This window comes from Eptesicus fuscus, chromosome 20, assembly GCF_027574615.1.
Source record: "Eptesicus fuscus isolate TK198812 chromosome 20, DD_ASM_mEF_20220401, whole genome shotgun sequence".
In the NCBI taxonomy this organism is placed as follows: Eukaryota; Metazoa; Chordata; class Mammalia; order Chiroptera; family Vespertilionidae; genus Eptesicus; species Eptesicus fuscus.
The window spans coordinates 2,439,040-2,459,659 of record NC_072492.1 but is presented as its reverse complement, the minus strand read 5'-3'; the positions used below and the strand labels follow the sequence as shown (position 1 = coordinate 2,459,659).

General features: G+C 46.1%; 2 protein-coding genes across 2 annotated transcripts in view; both read right to left on the bottom strand.

Moving 5' to 3' along the window:
* The window catches only part of ALDH3A2 (aldehyde dehydrogenase 3 family member A2), a 121,498-nt gene that overhangs the window by 22,597 nt on the left and 78,281 nt on the right, over positions 1-20,620 (bottom strand). The window lies entirely within an intron of this gene.
* LOC129147386 (cytochrome c oxidase subunit 7A2, mitochondrial-like) lies at positions 16,428-20,152 on the bottom strand. The gene is made up of 2 exons (XM_054709331.1): positions 20,143-20,152; positions 16,428-16,831 (listed from the first exon to the last, which is right to left on the bottom strand). Exons 1-2 carry the CDS (start codon positions 20,150-20,152, stop codon positions 16,575-16,577), a joined length of 267 nt encoding a protein of 88 aa, XP_054565306.1. The 3' UTR covers positions 16,428-16,574.

Here is a 20,620-nt window from a genome sequence, read left to right as displayed (position 1 = left end):
GGAACCAAAACTTGAATTTTTGCCACTTGTTACCGACAGAGACTTTTATCACAGAGCGACTTGTCACATCTCACTGGTTCTGTTGCCAGGCCCTCAGGCTAGCTCCCCGTGGGGTGAAGGTCTGAAGCCTGTGGGAGCGGTGGGTGTGTTCCTTGCAGGGGAGCAGACGTCATGGCAAATCACTCGCGTTCCTGGGAGAACACATTAGGGCCAGAAGAGATAGACGGCCCGGCTTATGTTATAACCAGAGCCCCCGTGGCTGAGAGAGTAAGTGTCTGCTTCACCCTTGCCTTTAAGAAAGCTCTCCCTGATCACAACTGAGGAAATCCAACATCTAGGCCTTGCAAACACCTTTTTGGGGGCCTGAATGTTGCATTTTTACTGGACATGGGATAAATGCAAAGCAGTCATAGCTGTAGCTGTGTGCCGTGAGTGACCACCGTCAGCCACCGATGCACCTGCCACCCGGAACATCGCCAGCGTCCTCACGCTCCTCCCAAGCGCTACCGCAGAATTTCTGGGTGAAAGCAAAAAAATGCTTTGCATGTTTCACTTCACCAGTCATCAGATAGTTTTCCAACAATTCATATTCCTCACCAGTAATATGACAGTCCAGTAGCTTCACCGCTTCTCTAAGGCTTGATAATGTCACTTTTTAAAACGTAACATTCTGGTGGGTGTGTAATGCTGTCTCATTGTGATTTTAACTTGCATTTCCCTGGTGGCTAATGATAAGGTCACATTTTCATTTGTTGATGGCTGTTTACATATGTGTCCATGGCCGGGGATAGCAGAGCTGATGAAAAGTGTTAGGACAGCAAACCTGCATCGCAGCCTCAGACGGCCTTGGCCGCCTGTCCGAACTCTTCCCACGCCTTCGCCAGCAGATAATGCCTGACGCAGCTGTCATGGCCACAGTTCAGCAACAGAAGGAACAAACATAGGACCTCTGCATAGGACCTCCTTGCTGATCCCACCTCTCTGAGGTACCTGGGGCAGTCAGGTTCACAGAGACAGAAACAGCACGGTGGTCACGGGGACCGGAGGGCAGTGGGGTGATGGGAGCTCTGTTTAATGAGGAGTGTGGAGGAGGTTTGAGAGATGGATGGATGGTGGTGATGGGACCAAATTACCCCTCAAAATTCAGGTTCCTGTGCCCAGTGCACTGGTAGGCCAAAACACTGAGGTGTGGAGCTTGAAGACAGTGAGAGGTTTATTTGATTTGGCCGAGGTGAGAGGACTGGGGAGCAAGGTCTCTCAAATTCGTCTCTCAAAAAGCAGAAGTAGGGAGTTTTTATGCAGCGAGGGAGTTCCAGGAACAGAGAGAGAAGTCTGTGTCTTTAGTCACAGACTCCTGGGCGTCGGCAGCTGGTTGCAGCTACCTTGAGGATCTCTTTCCTTCTGCAAAACAAACCCTCCTCGCGACTCTGAAGGCACCTCCTTCTGCTTGACCGTGAGACACTCTGACTACATCTGTGAGGACAAAGGAGGTGAGCAGGAAGAGGGGTGAACATGTGAACCAAGGCCTAATCAATAATTAAATCATTTAATGCTAGCTGCCAAAATACTAGGAGCATTAAAATCAATCACACGGGGCTCGGCTAGGGTGGATGTACTTAATGCCACTGAATTGTACACTTTAAAAAGGCAAATTTATGCTATGTACATCTTTTTTTTCTTTTTTTTAAAAAATATATATCCTATTGATTTTTTACAGAGAGGAAGGGAGAGGGATAGAGAGCCAGAAACATCGATGAGAGAGAAACATCCATCAGCCGCCTCCTGCACGCCCCCCACTGGGGACGTGCCCGCAACCAAGGCACACGCCCCTGACCGGAATCGAACCCGGGACCCTTCAGTCCGCAGACTGACGCTCTATCCACTGAGCCACACTGGTCAGGGCTATGCTATGTACATCTTACATCAATTTTAAAAATGAAACTGGAGAGAAGAAGATGTAAAAGTGATTCAAAAAAGATGGAAGATTCTTCAACATGGTATAGGCCATATATGAACTGACAGCTGACATAATACTCAGTATGGAAGACAGAAAGCTTCCCCCCAAGATCAGGAACAAGGCAAGGATGCCTACTTCGGTTACTTCTATTCAACATAGTGCTGAAAGGTGAAGGCAAGAAAAATCAAAGTAAAAGGCACCCTTAGTGGAAGGGAAGAAGTAAAATTTTCTTTGTCGTTATCTTGATCCAAGACCTGGACACCATCTGTGTTTTCATAAAATGGGCGCTTCTCTGATTCTCTCAACTTTCATGTTCAGGTATCTGCTGAGCAGGTTGGCAGTGCTAGCTTCCGCTCATTTCCTTGTCAAGCTTTTATACGTTTCTTGTTAAGTTTATTCCCAGACTTTTTATCCGTTTGTTGCCATTGTAAATGAGGTCTTCCCTTTCGTTGCATAATTCAAGTGGCTGTTGTTAGGGGGGCTGTTAATGGCTGTCGAGAATTTTGTATATTGTTACAATTCTGAATTACTCATAGTTTGCACTAGTTTTCAGTTGATTCTCATGGGGTTTTCAAAGACACAATCATATGTTCTACAAATAATCTTAATTTTATATTGTCCTTTTCCGATTTTATATCACTGATTTCTTTTTCCTGCCCTAGTGCCTCTATTGGTATACTACATCGTTGCGCTATTATTGGAATTAGTGTCGTGGTACCAGTGGCGTTAGTGTGCTTGTCTTGTTCAGGACTTCAGAGATAATGCTTCCCAAGTTTCTCTTCTATGTATTATGCGCACGCGCACACCACACACACTCACACACACACACACATTTGTGTGTGCATGCTTTTTAAAATCCTGTTCAGGACATGTTCATGGAGTCTATTTTATTAAATGTTTCCAACAAGAATGGTTGAGAATTTTGTCAAATGAGTTCCCTGCTAAGTAGACCTATTACTGCCGATTGCTCCCTTTATGTCCCCCCAGCTGTGCTTTGTACACTTGGGTGCTCCTGGGTTGAGGTCACACATGTTTACAAGGTGATACCCTTTTGTTGGATTGACCCCTTTATCAATATGAAATGTCCTTGTTGTCTCTTATAATAGCCTTTGTTTTAAAGTCTATTTTTGTATGATATAAATATTGCTACCCCTGCATTCTTTTTGTTTGCATTTGCATGAAGTATTTTTCTCCATCCCTTCACTTTTAGTCTGTGTGTGTCTTTGGATCTGGGGTAGGTCTCTAGTAGACAGCATAGTAGACAGTTCTCGTTTTCTTATCCATTTAGCTACCCAATGTCCTTTCATTGGAGCATTTAATCCACCTACATTTAAAGTGATTAGTGATAGGTATGAAGTTATTGTCATTATTATTTATATTTTTTATCTTTCTAAAACTCTTCTTCAAGAAGTCTCTGCTATGTTTTTTGTAATACTGTTTGGTGGTGATGAACTCCTTTAGCTTGTTCTGGTCAGGGGAGCTGTCATCTCCTGCTCAATGGTAAGTGATAGCGTTGCCGGGTAGTGCAGAATTGGTTGTAGGTCTTTTCATCTATTATTCTTCCCCGAAGTTCCGTGAGTGTTTTGGACTCTGTATCTGATAGGTTGCTTGTCTTTATTTCATTTACTTCTTTTTTGGAGTTTTCTCCTGTTCTTTCATTTGTGACAAGTTTCTTTGTCTCCTCATTTTTGTCTGCCTCCCTCTGTTTGCTTCTATGCTTTAGGTAGATCTGCTGCATCTCCTGTCTTGGCAGGGTGGCCTTACGTAGTGGGTGACCTGCGGGGCCCATTGTCATGGTCTCCCTTATCACCTGAGCCTGGTGCTCCAGGAGAACACCTTCTGCAGGTGTGTGTGCCCTCCTGTTGTGGTGGCCCCTTGATTGCTGTTGGCATGTCCGTGGGTGGGGTTGACCCTCAGGCTTACTGGTTTTGAGGGTTAGCCACAACCACAATATATGATCTGCTGTGTGGGGTGGGGGCTGAGCTTACAGAGTGGGATTTACCTCAGGAAGCCTGGAGCCTGCCAAGACTGACGTCATTGAAAGGGGGCAGCTGACAGAGTCATTTCAAGAAAATGCCAAGTTGGTAACTGCTTCCTTTCACAGCGAGTCCCAGGAGACCACAACTTTAAAGGTCACTAACTTCCACCTGGAGATTTTTTTTGCGGGGGGGGGGGGGGGGGGCGGTGAGAAAAGGAGGGGCGGGGAAGGACACGAAATAAAAGATATTCCAATTTCATTGGAAGAGACTTTACCCTATGGGATGCCCAACTACGAATGAACATATACCCTGTTTCTGACTCCTGCCTTTACCTACAACGGTCATCTAAGTCCTCAGGAGTGAGAAGCTGCGGACAGCAGACATATCAGCTTTCCAATCAATCTATGAGGCCTTCATGCCTGCGGATTGACAGTGAACTCAGAGTCCATCCCGTTGGATTGTCTTTGTCTGTCTGCTAATGACACTAGTCATGCTAACAGTTACACTGCTCTTTAGTTTTCTGTATACAGTTCAACGTTTATAATCACCAAACATGTACAAGTTAACTGTAAATAATCTTTTCATAACTTATGTAAATGTTATGCTAGATGCCAAATACAGAAAAATGAGACAGAAGGCAGAACGTAAATCATGATAGCTTACAAGATAGAAATGAGCCAGTGTTTTTTTTACAATAAAAGTCAGAAAAACTGAGTTTTTCAATTATTTTAAAATGTATATATATTTTTCAATTACAGTGAACATAAAATATTTATTAGCTTACATAATATTAGGTGTACAACATAATAATTAGACATTTATAGAACTTATGAAGTGATCATCCCAATAAATCTACAACACATCTAATACCATACATAGGTATCACAATATTATTAACTACTGGAGGCCCAGTGCATGGAAATTCATGCACTGGAGGGGGGTCCCTCAGCCCGGCCTGCCCCCTCTCACATTCCCAGAGCCCTCAGGGGTGGGAGGCGACCCGGCAATCAGGGGAAGGCGACGCCCCATTGTACCTCTGCTGCTGCCACTGCCGGCAGCGCAAGCCTCGGCCGGCCCTGGTTACCTGAGCCTCGGGCGGCCCTGGGCGGCTGGGGGGCTGAGGGAACTGGGGGACTCCCGAGGCAGGTGCACAGAGTGGCTGGGCCTGCCGCTACTGTGACTGTGGGTGCCGCCATATTTGAGGGCGTGGCAGTCAATTAGCATATTCTCTCCTTATTGGCTGTGGGTGCCACCATCTTTGAGGGCGGGACAGTCAATTAGCATATTTCCCTCCTTATTGGCTGTGGGTGCTCCCATCTTTGTGATGGTGTGAGGGTCAATTAGCATATTCCCTCTTCATTACATAGGATATTTTGTATGCTACATTTTATATCCCCATCACTAATTTGTAACTACCAATTTGTACTTCTTTTTATTTTTTTTATTTTAATAAAAATCTTTATTGTTGCAAGTGTTACATATGTCCCTTTTTCCCCATTGACCCCTTCTAGCCTGCACCCACCCAGGCCTTCACCACCCTATTGTCTGTCCATGGGATATATATATACATATATATATATGTGTGTGTGTATATATATATATATATATACACACACACACACACACACACAAGTTCTTTGGTTGATCACTTCCCAACCACACACCCACCTGCCCTTCCCTCTGAGATTCCACAGTCTGTACCAAGCTTCTATGTCTCTGGATCTATGTTGTTCGTTAGATTCCACATATGAGTGAGATCATGTGATACTTGTTTTTCTCTGACTGGCTTATTTCGCTTAGCATAACACTCCCCAGGTCCCTCCATGCTGTCTCAAAGGGTAAGAGACCCTTCTTTTTTACTGCTGCATAGTATTTCATGGTGTAAATGTACCACAGCTTTGCTTTGTTATCCACTCATCTACTGATGGACACTTGGGCTGTTTCCAGATCTTAGCTATTGCAAATAGTGCTGCTGTGAACATGGGGGTGCATATATTCTTTTTGATTGGTGTTTCAGGTTTCTTAGGATATATTCCTAGAAGTGGGATCTCTGTGTCAAATGGCGGTTCCATTAAAGTTTGTTTGTTTTTGTTTTTGTTTGCCTGCCATAACCATTTTAAAGTTTTGGAGGAAATTCCATACTGTTTTCCATAGTGGCTGCACCAGTCTGCATTCCCACCAGCAGTGTACTAGGGATCGAACATCCTTGTCAGCACTTGTCATTTTGATTTGTTGATGATAGTCATTCTGACAGGTGTGAGATGATACCTCCTTGTGGTTTTAATTTGCATCTCTGATGATTAGTGATTTTGAGCATTTTTTTTTCATATGTCTCCTGGCCATCTGTATGTCCACTTTAGAGAAGTGTCTATTTAGGCCCTTTGCCCATTTTTCAATTGGATTGTTTATCTTCCTTTTGTTAAGTTGTATGAGTTCTATATATATATATATTTAAAATATTTTTTTCGAGGAGAAACCAAGATGGCGGCATAGGTTAAACACCTAACCTGCAGCCGGGCACAACAATTTCAAAGGCACAACTAGAGGTCAGAACGGACATCGTCCAGAACCACAGGAGAGCTGGCGGACTGAAATGCCCACAGCTGGGGGGAAGGAGAAGGCCACGGGGACAATCGGGGGAGCCGTAAAAGCCTGAGGTATGGAGAAACTGGCGGAGACAAGAGCACGCGCGCCTGCGGGGAGGATGGAGCCGGAGAGGAAGGGGCGGCTGACGGCCTGGCCGGCGTTCACTGGCAGGAAGGAGATAAAGGCTCCGGAGTGCGCTAAGCGCCGGCTCCGACTGCACTGAGCGCCAGTTCCTGGCGAAACCCTGGGAAGCCAGGCGCAGGCTGGGGGAATGAATCTGGGCTGTGGGGCGTAGGCACAGAGGAGCGCACGGGAAGGGGCGCAAAGGACGGACTGTTGCCTGTGCCACTGAACTGCCCTAGCGGGAAGGAGACATAAGCTCAGGACCGTGCTGAACCCCAGTTCCGACTGCACTGAACCCCACTTCCGGGCGAAACCCTGGGAAGCCAGGTGCACGCTGGGGGAATGAATTTGGGCTGTGGTGGCGGAGGCACAGAGAAGCGGCGGCTCCAGACGCGCGCACTGGAAGGTGCGCAGAGGACGGACTTTTGCCTGCGCCACTGGGTGGCCCTGCTGGGAAGGAGACAGGGACGCCAGATTGCGCTGAGACCCAGTTCCAACTACACTGAAACCCAGTTCCAGGCGAGAATCTGGGAGTCCAGATTCATTAGGGGAGGGACTGGACTGTTTGGCAGTGGGCGAAACTCCAGGGCGCGTTTCTCTCAGAGGTGTTTGCAAGGAATACAGAGGGACACAGACACAGGAGCCTCATAGGGCGGGGCTGACAGGAAGCCAAGGTTGTAGGCTCCACCCTGTAGCTCCGCCCCAGCCAAGCTGAGCAGAAGCTTTTTCCTGCTGAGTGCCTCAGGTAGTGGCTGACCCACACTACATTGGAGACCCAGAAACGAGGGCATCTAGTGGTTGGTGGGAGATGACACCAGATTTCAATCACTTGCATAAGGGAGGCATTCTAGAGGCAGACTCAGTGAGCGCCAAGGCATTGCTGCATCAAGACCCGGCCCACAAACATGTCTCCTGCACAGCAACTCTTCCTATATAGACAAATTGGCCTGGAGGACAATTCCTCCCAGTGACACCAACAACAATCAAGACTTAACTGTACAAAGGAGGACCAAGATGGAGACATAGGGCGGCAGCCTGATCGTTGCCTACCACAACAATATTGAGACTACGACGGGAGAGCAGAGCAGACACCAGCCAGAAAGACCGGGGGGCTGGCTGAGCAGATGCTCTACAACTAGAATAAAAGAGAGGGGTACGCAGGATGATGCTGATGCCGGTGACCCAAAGTCCACACTTTAAGAACTATGGCTCTTTGCCCTGGCTGGTGTGGCTCTGTGGATAGAGTGTCGGCCTGTGGACTGAAGGGTCCCGGGTTCGATTCCCGGTCAAGGGCATGTACCTTGGTTGCGGGCACATCCCCAGTAGGGGGCGTGCAGGAGGCAGCTGATCGATGTTTCTCTCTCATCGATGTTTCTAACTCTCTATCCCTCTCTCTTCCTCTCTGTAAAAATCAATAAAATAAAAAAAAAAAAAAAAAAAGAACTATGGCTCAGGCGACACAATGGCGGCCTGGAACGTGCTCGGCGCAGTTCCCCCGGCGGTCTCCGGCTGAGGGGACGGCTCCACTCGCTGCCGAGCACGGACAGACGAGCCCCTGGAAGACATGGGGTGGGAGACTCCGTGCTTGCTGACCTCCGAGTCCTTCAAGAATCTCAATGCCCCGAAGTGGCCAGGTGCGCACGCTCAGCGACCGGCCACCGTTGCAGACCCAAGGGCCGACGCAGCGACACCGGACCAGCCCACCGCCGTGCACCGGGCACACCGGAGCCTTGCCGAGCCCACCGCCCAACGAGTTCTGCGGCAGCCGCCCTGGAGCTCTGAGAAAATGACCGAAGGAATTGCTGAGAGGGAATTGACCAACAGGAATTGGGATCAAGAAGACGAAACCCCGCTGAGACCCGAGTCCAGGCGAGCCTGCGAGCCTCTGGGCTCAGATGTGGTCACACGCCTCTGGGTCTAGGTGAGGCCTCACGCCCCTGGGTTTGGGTGAGGCCACGCGCCCCTGGGTCCAGGTGAAGCTGGATTCCGGGTTTGGGTGAGGCCATGTGCCCCTGGGTCCGGGCGAATCTGAACCCTGGGTCCGGGTGAGGCCGTGGGCCCCTGGATCCGGGTAAGGCTGGGTCCCGAGTCCGGGTGAGGCCGTGCGCCCCTGGATCCGGGTGAGACCACGCGACCAGGGGTCTGAGAGAGGTAACGTCCCCCTGGGTCCGGGTGAAGCTGAACCCTGGGTCCGGGAGAGGCCGTGGGCCCCTGGATCCGGGTAAGGCTGGGTCCCGAGTCCGGGTGAGGCCGTGCGCCCCTGGATCCGGGTGAGACCACGCGACCAGGGGTCTGAGAGAGGTAATGCGCCCCTGGGTCCGGGTGGCTTCGTGCACCTAGGTCCAGGTGAGGCCACGTGCCCCTGGGTCTGAGAGAGGCCACGCACCCCTAGGTCCGGGCGAGACCATGTGTCCCTGGATCCAGGTGGGGCCTCGTGCACCTAGGCCCGGGTGGGGCCGCGTGCCCCTGGGTCTGGGGGAGGCCAGGCGTCCCTGGGTCCGGGTGAGACCGTGTGTCCCTGGATCCGGGTGAGGCCTCGTGCGCCTAGGCCCGGGTGAAGCCACGTGCCCCTGGGTCTGGGGGAGGCCAGGGGTCCCTGGGTCCGGGTGAGACCGTGTGTCCCTGGATCCGGGTGAGGCCTCGTGCGCCTAGGCCCGGGTGAGGCCACGTGCCCCTGGGTCTGGGAGAGGCCAGGTGTCCCTGGGTCCGGGTGAGACCATGTGTCCCTGGATCTGGGTGAGGCCTCATGCACCTAGGCCCGGGTGAGGCCACATGCCCCTGGGTCTGGGAGAGGCCAAGCGTCCCTGGGTCCGGGTGAGACCATGTGTCCCTGGATCCGGGGGAGGCCTCGTGCACCTAGGCCCGGGTGAGGCCACGTGCCCCTGGGTCTGGGGGAGGCCAAGCGCGCCTGGGTCCGGATGAGACCATGTGTCCCTGGATCCGGGTGAGGCCTCGTGCACCTAGGTCCAGGTGAGGCCACGTGCCCCTGGGTCTGAGAGAGGCCACGCACCCCTGGGTCCGGGCGAGACCATGTGTCCCTGGATCCGGGTGAGGCCTCGTGCACCTAGGCCCGGGTGAGGCCATGTGCCCCTGGGTCTGGGAGAGGCCAAGTGTCCCTGGGTCCGGGTGAGACCATGTGTCCCTGGATCCGGGTGAGGCCTCGTGCACCTAGGCCCGGGTGAGGCCACGTGCCCCTGGGTCTGGGAGAGGCCAGGCGTCCCTAGGTCCGGGTGAGACCGTGTGTCCCTGGATCCGGGTGAGGCCTCGTGCACCAAGGCCCGGGTGAGGCCACGTGCCCCTGGGTCTGGGAGAGGCCAAGCGTCCCTGGGTCCGGGTGAGACCTTGTGTCCCTAGATCCGGATGAGGCCACGTGCCCCTTAGTCCGGGCCGAGACCAAACCAGAGGGAGTCGGACCTCCGTTACCACCATTTGTCCACCATCCAGAGCTGAGGGGTCAGTGCTGACATGTACACATAAGGAACTGGTGGACATTGAAATTGGGTCTCAAAAGAACTGTTGGTCCAGAAAGAAACTCACTACAGACTGATTCATTTGCCTGTCAGCATAACTATTATTGCTTGTCTCACATTCAGTTCTCATAAGTATATATCTAGTGACATATGATCTCGCTCATCTAGGGGAAATGATGAACAACATAGACTGAGGAACAAGAACAGAACCAGAAGCAAGGAGGCATCGATCGGACTATCGGGCCTCAGAGGGAGGATAGGGGAGGGTGGGGGGAGGGGGAGAGTTCAACCAAAGGACTTGTATGCATGCATATGATCCTATCCAACGGTTAAGTTCAACGGGGAGTTGGGGCATGCGGGGGGGGGGGGGGGGGATGGGAATGGGGGGATGAGGACAAATATGTGACACCTTAATCAATAAAGAAATTTAAAAATAAAAAAAATAATAATAAATAAATTTAAAAAAATAAAAAATAAAATATTTTTTTCTTTTTTTTTTGCTTTCTCCTTTAATTTATTTATTTTTTTTTAAATTTCTTTATTGATTAAGGTGTCACATATTTGTCCTCATCCCCCCATTCCCATCCCACACCCCTCCCCACGGATGCCCCAACCCCCTGTTGTCCTTAACCATTGGTTAGGCTCATATGCATGCATACAAGTCCTTTGGTTGATCTCTCCCCCCTTCCCCGACCCTCCCCTACCCTCCCTCTGAGGCCCGACAGTCCGATCGATGCCTCCTTGTTTCTGGGTCTGTTCTTGTTCATCAGTCTATGTTGTTCATCATTTCCCCTTAATCCCTTCCTTTTTTCATCCTATGTTCTTAATCCCTTCCTTTTTTCATCCATTCCCCCAACCCCACTCCCATCTAGCACCATCAAAATGTTCTCCATATCTATGAGTTTGTTTCTGTTTTCTTTGTTCATTTACTTTGTTTTTTAGATTCCACATATAAATGAAATCATATGCCATTTGTCTTTCTCTGACTGAATTATGCCCTCTAGGCTCATCCATGTTGTTGCAGAAGGCAGGATTTCATTCCTTTTTATGGTGCAGTAATATTCCATTTATGTATATTACATCTTCTTTATTCATTCATCTATTGATGGGCACTTAGGTTGCTTCCATAATTTGGCTACTTTAAATGATGCTGCAATGAACGTGGAATGCATACGTCTTTTCAAATTAGTGTTTTGGATTTTTTCAGATAAAGACTCATTAGTGGAACTGCTGGATCCTTCTTTGTCTCTTGTTATAGCCTTTGTTTTAAAGTCTATTTTGTCTGGTGTAAGTATTGCTTCCCCAGCTTTTTTTGTTGTTTCCATTTTCATGAAATATATCTTTCCACCCCTTTACTTTAAGTCTGCGTGTGTCTAACAGGAGTAAGTCTCTTTTAGGTGGCATATGTGTGGGTCTTGTTTTCTTATCAATTCAGCCATGTCTTTTGGTTATTCATATATATTTTTAAATCCTCACTTGAGGATATTTTCTCATTGATTTTTAGAGATAGTGGAAGGGGAGAGAGAGAGAAACATTGATGTGAGAGAGAAACATCCACTGGTTGCCTCTTGCATGCACCCTGACTAGGACCAGGAGCCTGCAACCGAGGTACGAGCCCTTGACCAGAATCAAACCCAGGACCTTCAGTCCATAGGCTGATGCTCTATCCACTAAGTCAAACCGGCTAGGGCTGGTTATTTATATTTTTTATCTTTTTCTCTTCTTCCTCCTCTCTCTTTTCCTCCCTCTCCTCATCCTCCTCTTCTATCTCCTCCTCCTTCTTCTTCTCTTTTTTCTTCTCCTTCTGCTTCATCATCAAGAAGACCCTTTAACATTTCACGAAATACTGGTTTGGTGGTGATGAACTCCTTTAGATCTTTTTTTGGCCTGGGAAGCTCTTTATCAGTCCTTCAATTCTAAATGATAGCCTTGCTGGGTAGAATAATCTTGGTTTTTATCACTATAAATATCCCATGCCAATCCCTTTTGTCCTGCAAAGTTTCTGTTGAGAAATCAGATGACAGTCTTATGGGAGCTTCCTTGTAGGCAACTAACTTCTTTTGAAAAAAATATATTTTATTGATTTTTTTACAGAGAGGAAGGGAGAGGGATAGAGAGTTAGAAACATCGATCAGCTGCCTCCTTCACACCTCCTACTGGGGATGTGCCCGCAACCAAGGTACATGCTCTTGACTGGAATCAAACTTGGGACCTTTCAGTCCACAGGCCGATGTTCTAGCCACCGAGCCAAACCAGTCAGGGCCTAACTTCTTTTTTTCTTAGTGCTTTTACAATTCTCACTGTCTTCAACTTTTGGCATTTTATTATTATTTTAAATTTTTTTCCTAATTATAGTTTACATTAAGTATTATGTTGTACCAGTTTCAGGTGTGCAGCATAGTGGTTGGACAACAGTATAATTTACAAAGCATTTCCCATGATATTTCTAGTACCCAACTGGCACCATACATAATTATTACAATACCAGGGGCCCAGCGCATGAACTCATGCACCTTGAAAGGAGCTGTGGGTGGTGAGGCTGTGGTAGGCACAGGGGTGGGTCTCAGCCCATCCTCCGCAACCCCGCCTGCCTCTCCTGCTGCAGCCCTGGTCCCCTGTCTGCCAGCAACCCCACCCCCGCCGCCGCTCCCACCCGCTGACAGCACCGCCCTGCTCGCACCCGCTGACGACGCAAAGCGATTGGGGCCAGCGCCAGTAGTGGGTGCAAGCGGGGCTGGCGCTGTCAGTGGGTGCAAGCGGTGGCTGCTGCCCCGATTGCCCCTCAGGAGCAGGGGGAGATGGAGAAGCCCACAGGGGCAATGGGGGCCAGCAGCCGCTTACACCCACTGACAGCGCCCAGTGATTGAGACCAGCGCTGGGCACTGGCAGTGGGAGTGAACGGTGGCTCCAGCACTGGCGGTGGGTGCGAGCGGTGGGGCCGGCGCCAGCAGCGGGTGCGAGCGGGGCTGGCAGCATGTGCGAACGCCAGGCAGGACCTCAGCGTGCAGGAGCAAAGAATTGTCAGTAACCACCAGAGGCTCGCCCCAATGACAGTGACCGGCACCCCGCCTTGGTCTGGCACCCCCGCTCACCTGCTCCACCATCCCGCTGTGGCCAACGCCCGCCATGTTCTGCACATGCCCCCTGGTGGTCAGCGCACGTCATAGCAACTGGTTGTTCCACCTTTGGTCTATTTGCATATTAGCCTTTTATTATATAATATTATTGACTATATTTCCTATTCTATATTTTACATCCCCAATACTATTTTGTAACAACCAATCTGTACTTCTCAATCCCTTCATCTTTTTCACCCAATCCCCCAATGCCCCTCTCCTCTGGCAACCATCAGTCTATTCTCTGTACCTGTGAGTATGTTTCTGTTTTTTTGTTTGTTTATATTGTTATTTGGATTCCACATATAAGTGAACTCATACGGTATTTGTCTTTCACTGACTGACTTATTTCACTGAGCACAATATCCTCTACATCCATCCATGCTTTTGCAAATGGTAAGATTTCATTATTTTTTATGGCTGTTTAATAGTCCATTGTATATGTGTACCACAGCTTTTTTATCCACTCATCTATTGATGGGTAGTTGGGTTTCTTCCATAGCTTAGCTATTGTAAATAATGCTGCAGTGAACATGGAGGTGCATATATTATTTCAAATTAGTAATTTGGGTACCTTCAGATATATACCCAGAAGTGTATTTGCTGGGTTACAAGGCAGTTACATTTTTAATTTTTTGAGGACTATACATACTGTCTTCCTTAGTGGCTGCATCAATCTGCATTCCTGCCAACAGGGCATGAAGGTTCCCTTTTCTCCATATCTTTGTCAATACTTATTGTTTGTTGTTTTATTGATGGTAGCTATTCTGACAGATGTGAGGTGACATCTCATTGTGGTTTTAATTTGAATTGTTCTGATGATTAGTGATGTTGAACATCTTTTCACATGTCTATTGGCCATCTGTATATTCTCTTTGGAGATTGTCTATTCAGGTTCTCTAACCATTTTTAAGTGGATTTTGTTTTGGTGTTGAGTTGCATGAGTTCTTTATGAGTTTTGGATATTAACCCATTAACAAATGTGTATCATTGACAAATATGTTCTCCCATTCAGTGGGCTGTCTTTTTGTTGATAATATTTTTTGCTGTGCAAAATCTTTTTATTATGCTATAGTCTCATTTGTTTATTTTTTATTTTGTTTCCCTGGTGTGAGAAAAAATGTCAGAAAAAAATATTACTAGGAGAAATGTACAAAATTTTACTGCCTGTTTTTTCTTCTGTAGTTTCATGGTTTTGAATCTTAAATTTAAGTCTTTAATTTATTTTGAGTTTTTTCTTGCATATGGTGTAACAAGGAGGTCTAGTTTCATTGTTTTGCATGTATCTGTCCAGTTTTCTCAGCACCTTTTATTGAATAGACTGTTTTCCCCCCATTGTTAAATATTAATTGACCATATAGACATGGGTTTATTTCTGGGCTCTTTGTTCTGTTGATCTATAGGTGTGTTTCCATGCCAGAATATATTTGATATCAGATGGTGTGATTCCTCCAACTTTATTTTTTCTCAAGATTGCTGGGGCTATTTGGAGTCTTTTATGGTTCCATATAAATTTTTGGATTATTTTTTCCTAGTTCTGTGAAATATGTCATTGATATTTTGATAGGAATTGAGTTGAATGTGTAGATTGCTTTGGAGAGCATAAACATTTTTAACAATGTTAATTCTTCCTATTCATGAGCATGGCATATACTTCCATTTATTTGTATTTTCTTCAATTTATTTCTTCAGGGATAAATCCTCACCTGAGGATATTTTCCTCATTGATTTTTAGACAGAGTGGGAGGGAGGATGGGAGGGGGAGAGGGAGAGGGAGAGGGAGAGAGAGGGAAGAAGAAGAAGAAGAAGAAGAAGAAGAAGAGAGAGAGAGAGAAGAGAGAGAGAGAGGAAGAAGAAAGAGAGAGAGAGAGAGAGAGAGAGAGAGAGAGAGAGAGAGAGAAACATTGATGTGAGAGAGACACATCAATTGGTTGCCTCCTGCACACACACCAAACAGGGCAGGGGATCAAACCTGCAACCCAGGTACATGCCCTTGATCAGGAATCAAACCCATGATCCTTCAGTCTGAGGGCAGACCCTCTAACCAGTTAGCAACATGGGCTAGGGCTGATTTTATTTTTTTGATGCAATTGTAAATGGGATTGTTTTCTTAGGTTCCCATATTTGGTGTATAAAAATTAAACTGATTTCTGAATACTTATTTTGTATCCTGCTACTTTATTGGATTAATTTATCAGTTCTAGTAGTTTTGGGTGAGATCTTTAGGGGGTCTCTCTATACAGTATCATGTCATCAGCAAACAATGAGTTTTACTTCTTCCTTTTCAATTGGATGCCTTTTATTTCTTCTTCTTGGCTTATTGCTATGGCTAGGATTCCAGAACTATGTTGAATAAGAGTGGTGAAAATAAACATCCCTTTCTTATTTCTGATCTTAAGGGAAATGATTTATTTTTTCCCTATTAAGTATGATTTTAGCCATGGATTTCTTACAGATGGCCTTAATTATGTTGAAATATTTCCCTCTATTTCCACTTTGCTGAGAGTTTTCAGCATAAATGGGTGTTGGTTTTTGTCAAATGCTTTCCCTGCATTTATAGATATGATCATATGATTTTTAACCTTGTTTATGTGGTACATCACATTAATTGATTTTTGGATATTGTACCAACCTTGAATCCCACTTGACTATGATGTATGCCTTTTTAATGTATTGCTGGATTCAGTTTGCTAATATTTTGTTGAGAATTTTTGTGTTTATGTGCATCAGGAATATTGGCCTATAATTTTCTTTTTTTGTAGTGTCTTTATCTGATTTTGAAATTAGGATAATGCTGACCTCATAAAATGAGCTTGGGAGTCTTCCCTTTCCTTGATGAAAAAAAAAATAGTTTGAGAACAATAGGTGTTAGTTCTTTGAATGTTTGATAAAATTCACCTGTGAAGCCATCAGATCCAGGACATTTGTTTGTTGAAAGGTTTTTTTTAATTTTTTTATTACTACTTCAATTTCATTAGTTGTAATCAACTCTTCAGATTTTCTGTTTCTTCTTTATTTGGTTTTGGAGATTGTATGTTTCTAGGAACTTAGCCATTTCTTCTGTATTGTCCAACTTGTTGGCAAATCGTGGTTCAAATATTTTCTTGTAATCTTTTGTATTTCTTTGGTTCAATTGTCACTTCTCCTCTTTCACTAATGATTTTATTTATATGGGTCTTCTCTCCTTTTCTTTTTTTTTCATGGTAAAGACTGCTTTATTGGTGGCAGTTAGTACAAGTCAGTAAATATTGATCCCAAAGAAGAACTCAGTTATTGTCAGCTTACTGGTCCATAGAGAGCTGAATGAAACTGAACCAGCTGATTGCTGGGAGGATAACTGAAGTCAACCCTGCTTCTTGGGAAATGAAGCCACAGCCAGCTGATATATGGCATAAATTGTTCCACCAACTGTAAGAATCATGGTAGCGCTATACAGGAGGGCATCAGCTACCCCACCCTTTAGATGCACTGGAATTCCATTGTCCTCCTGAAATAGCTTTTGTTTCTCTCGAACTTTATTCTCAAACTGCCTGCGTGAAGCAGTACTTACGGTCCTCTGGGAAATCTGACGAAGAGACAGCAGATTCCGCAGCACGTTGGCTCGGTTATTGCCCACCAATCAACCGCGACTACTAAACACTGGAACCTTCTCTTTTTTTCTTGATGAGTCTGGTTAAAGGTTTGCTAATCTTGTCTATCTTTTCAAAGAACCAGTTCTTGGTTTCATTGATCTTTTGTACTTTTTAAAATTCTCTATGTCATTCATTTCCACTTTGATCTTTATTTCCTTCCTTCCATTTGCTTTGGGCTTTGTAAATTGTTCTTTTTCTAGTTCCTTTAAGTGTAGATTGTTTATTTGAGATTTTTCTTATTTCTTATGGTAGGCCTGTAATGCTATGAATTTTCCCTTAGGACTGCTTTTGCTGTGTCCCATAGATTTTAGGTTGTGTTGTTTTCATTTTCATTTGTTTCAAGGTATCTTTTGATTTCTTCTTTGATCTCATCATTAACCCATTCATTGTTTAGTAACATGTTTTTTAGCCTCCATGTGTTTTCGTGTTTTTCAGTTTTCTTCTTGTGATTGATTTCTGGTTTCATGCCATGTGATCAGAAAAGATGTTTGGTATGATTTCAATCTTCTTAAAATTATTGATACGTGTTTTGTGTCCTAACGTGGTCTATCCTAGAAAATGTTTCATGTGCACTTGAAAAAAATGTATTTTCTGCTGCTTTAGGGTGAAATGCTCTGAAGATATCAACTAAATCCATATGATCTAGTGTGTAATTTAAAGCTGCTGTGTTGTGGTTGATTTTCTTTCTGAAAGATCTATCCATTGATGTCAATGGGGTGTTAAATTTTTCTACTATGATTGTATTACTGTTGGTCTCTCCCTTTATGACCTTTTTTGTTTCTTAATATAGTTTTTGTTTTAAAGTCTATTTTGCCTGATATAAGTATTGTCACCCCAGCGTTTTTAAAAATTTCCATTTGCATAAAATACCTTTTTCTATCCCTTTACTTTTAGTCTGTGTGTGTCTTTTGTTTTGAGGGGGGTCTCTGGTAGACAGCATATATAGAAGGGTCATGCTTTCTTATCCATTCAGCTGACCTATGTCTTTTGATTGGAACATTTATGTCATTTTTATTTAAAATGATTAAAACTATGTTCCTCTGTTTTTTCTTTCTTCTTCTTAAAGAAGATCCTTTAAAATTTCTTATAATACTGATTTGGTGGTAATAAACTCCTTTAGCTTGTTCTTGTCTGGGAAGCTCTTAATTTATCTTTTAATTTGAAGTGAAAGTTTGAGTAAAGTAGTCTTGGTTGTAGGCCTTTGTTTTTTATCACTTTAAATATTTTATGCCAATTTCTTTTGGCCTGAAATATCTGTTGAGAAATCAACTGACAGTCTTATGAGAGCTCTCTTGTTGTCTTTACCCTTTGCCATTTAATTTTGATGTGTCTTGGTGTGGGCCTCTTTGGCTTCATCTTGTGGGATACTCTCTGTGCTTCCAGGCTTGTGTATCTTTTTCTTCACCAAGCTAGGGGAGTTTTCATTCACTATTTCTTCAAATAGATTCTCAACCTCTTACTGTTCTCCTTTTGGAATCTCTATGATTCAGATGCCGTTACACTAAATGTGGTCCCAAATGTCCCTTAAAGTATTATTTTTTAATACAGTTTTATTATCATGTCTCTGTCTTGGTAGTGTGGCCTTACCAGTACGTAGTAGCTGTTCTGTGGGACCAAGTGGTGCAGTCTCCTTGGCTCCTTAGCTGGGTGCTCCAGAAATGTCCCTTGTGTGCATTATGTGAGTCCCCTGTTGTAACTGAGTCTTGATTGCTGTGGGCCCATCTACTCATGGGGTTGACCCTCAGGCTGGCTGAATGTGAGGATCAGCCCTGACCACAGTGTATGAGCCGCTGTGTGGGTGCTGACCACACGAAGTGGAATTCTCTTCAGCAGGCTCTGGTGCCTGCCAAGGTCTTCCTTTGAAGGTGCTGCTATGGAGCTAATTGGATCATGCTCTATTGAGGTCTAAAGCTGGCCACTGGGTGTGTTGTTTCTGGGAGCTCTTGGAGGGACTCTGGTTCAGGTCAATGGCAGACACTGCCTGTTACTGGCCCTGAGCAACCTGCTTGGAGCTACAAAGCGATTCAGAGTTTGTGACGACCTCGCTATGCCTGGATGTGTGTGGGAACTGCCACGCTGTGCACTAACGCTGGCTTCCACCAGCACAGAGTGCAGAGGTAGATCATCAAAAGGCCCAAGGAACCTCAAGAGCTGCCTCCAATTGCCTGCTGCCTGTCAGGCTCAGTCACTCAAAGAGCCTCTGGCAGTACACAAGTTGTGTGAGGTAGGTCCTCAGTAGCACCAGGTAGGCAGGGGCAAGTGATGTTAGCCAGATTGCTATATGTTCAAACTGGGTGCCAGTGCTGGGTCTGAGGCCACTCAGCAAAAGTCCCAGGGTGCACTGAAGCTAGTTTCCACCCACTAGTTTCCCCCAGACCTTTGTGGTCATGTGGGGTCTCAGGGAATCATCAGAGTGAGGCCAGAAGAGTGTATCAGGGCCCCCCAAAAAACAGGATCCAGCTATATGCAAGGAGGTTTGGTGTGCAATGGCAAAATGGTCCCTGTCACAGAGCCACACAATCAGTCTGTCCCTAATTCTGCCTGGACATCCTGGAATGCCTGAGCTCAGTAACCTGAGCCGCTGGGAGTTGGGAGGGTGGGGCTGGTGGTTCCGCTGTGAGGGGGAGTGGTTGGCCTGGCTTGTGAGATGGTGGGGGCAATAACTTCTGCCCCAGAGCCACACAACTCTGTCACTGTAAGGTCTGAGTCCACCCGGACTGCTACGCCTTAGGCCCAGACAGTGGACTTATCCGCAGGGCATGAGCTCTGCAGGGCAGGTGACGGGGAGTCTGGAGAATGGAGCTATTGCATTCTCCCAGGCTAATGCTGTATGGAGGCAAGTGCTCAACCCAAGGAAGATGGCATCTGTGGTGTGGGAGAGGAACCCAGCACAAGGTCCATAGCAGCTCTCCCTTCCGCTCTCTTCCCAGAGCCACAAAACCCAGTCTCTCCTCACATGACTCTCATCTTCTCCACCTTCCACCAGAGTGGAGGGTGAGTGACTGCAAATGATATTTTGTGTATTGTCCCTTTAAGATGACATCAAGGTTTCTTCAATTCCTGTCTCTCTCTGGCAATCAAAATCCCCACTGATTTTTACAGCCATATGTTATATGGGTACCTCTTCTCACCTCTTGTGCTCTAAGCGGGGGAGCCTAGCATAGGGCTGAAACCTACCACTGCTCCTGGGAACCCCTGCAGCTGCAATATCCCTTCAGATCCTCAGCCACCTCAGCTGGCTGCAGGGGCCTTCCCTCTTTGCATCTTTGCCCTTCCTACCAATCTCCATGTGGCTTCTTCTGTAGATCCTTGGTCAAAAGACGCGTTTAGCTAGTCTTCAGTTGGTTATCCAGGTTGATTGTTCTATATTTTAGTTGTAGTTCCAGTTTGGTCCTGTGAGGAGGTGAGTGTAACTTCCATCTACTCCACACAATCTTGGATCCCTTCTAACTTTGGCATTTCCATTATGATGTGTCTTGGTGTGGGACTATATGGTTTCATATCGCTTGGGACTCTCTGCACTTCCCAAACTTATACGTCTATTTCCTTTGCAAGGTTAAGGAAATTTTCTTCAAATGGGTTTTCAATTATTGGTCTCTCTCTTCTCCTTCTGGTACCCTGTGATGTAAATGTTGGTACACTTGAAGTTTGCCCAGAGGCTCCTTAAACTATCTTAATTTTTTCTATTATTTTTTCTTCTTGCTGTTCTAATTGGGTATTTTCTGTTACCTTGTCTTCCAAATTGATGATTCAGTCC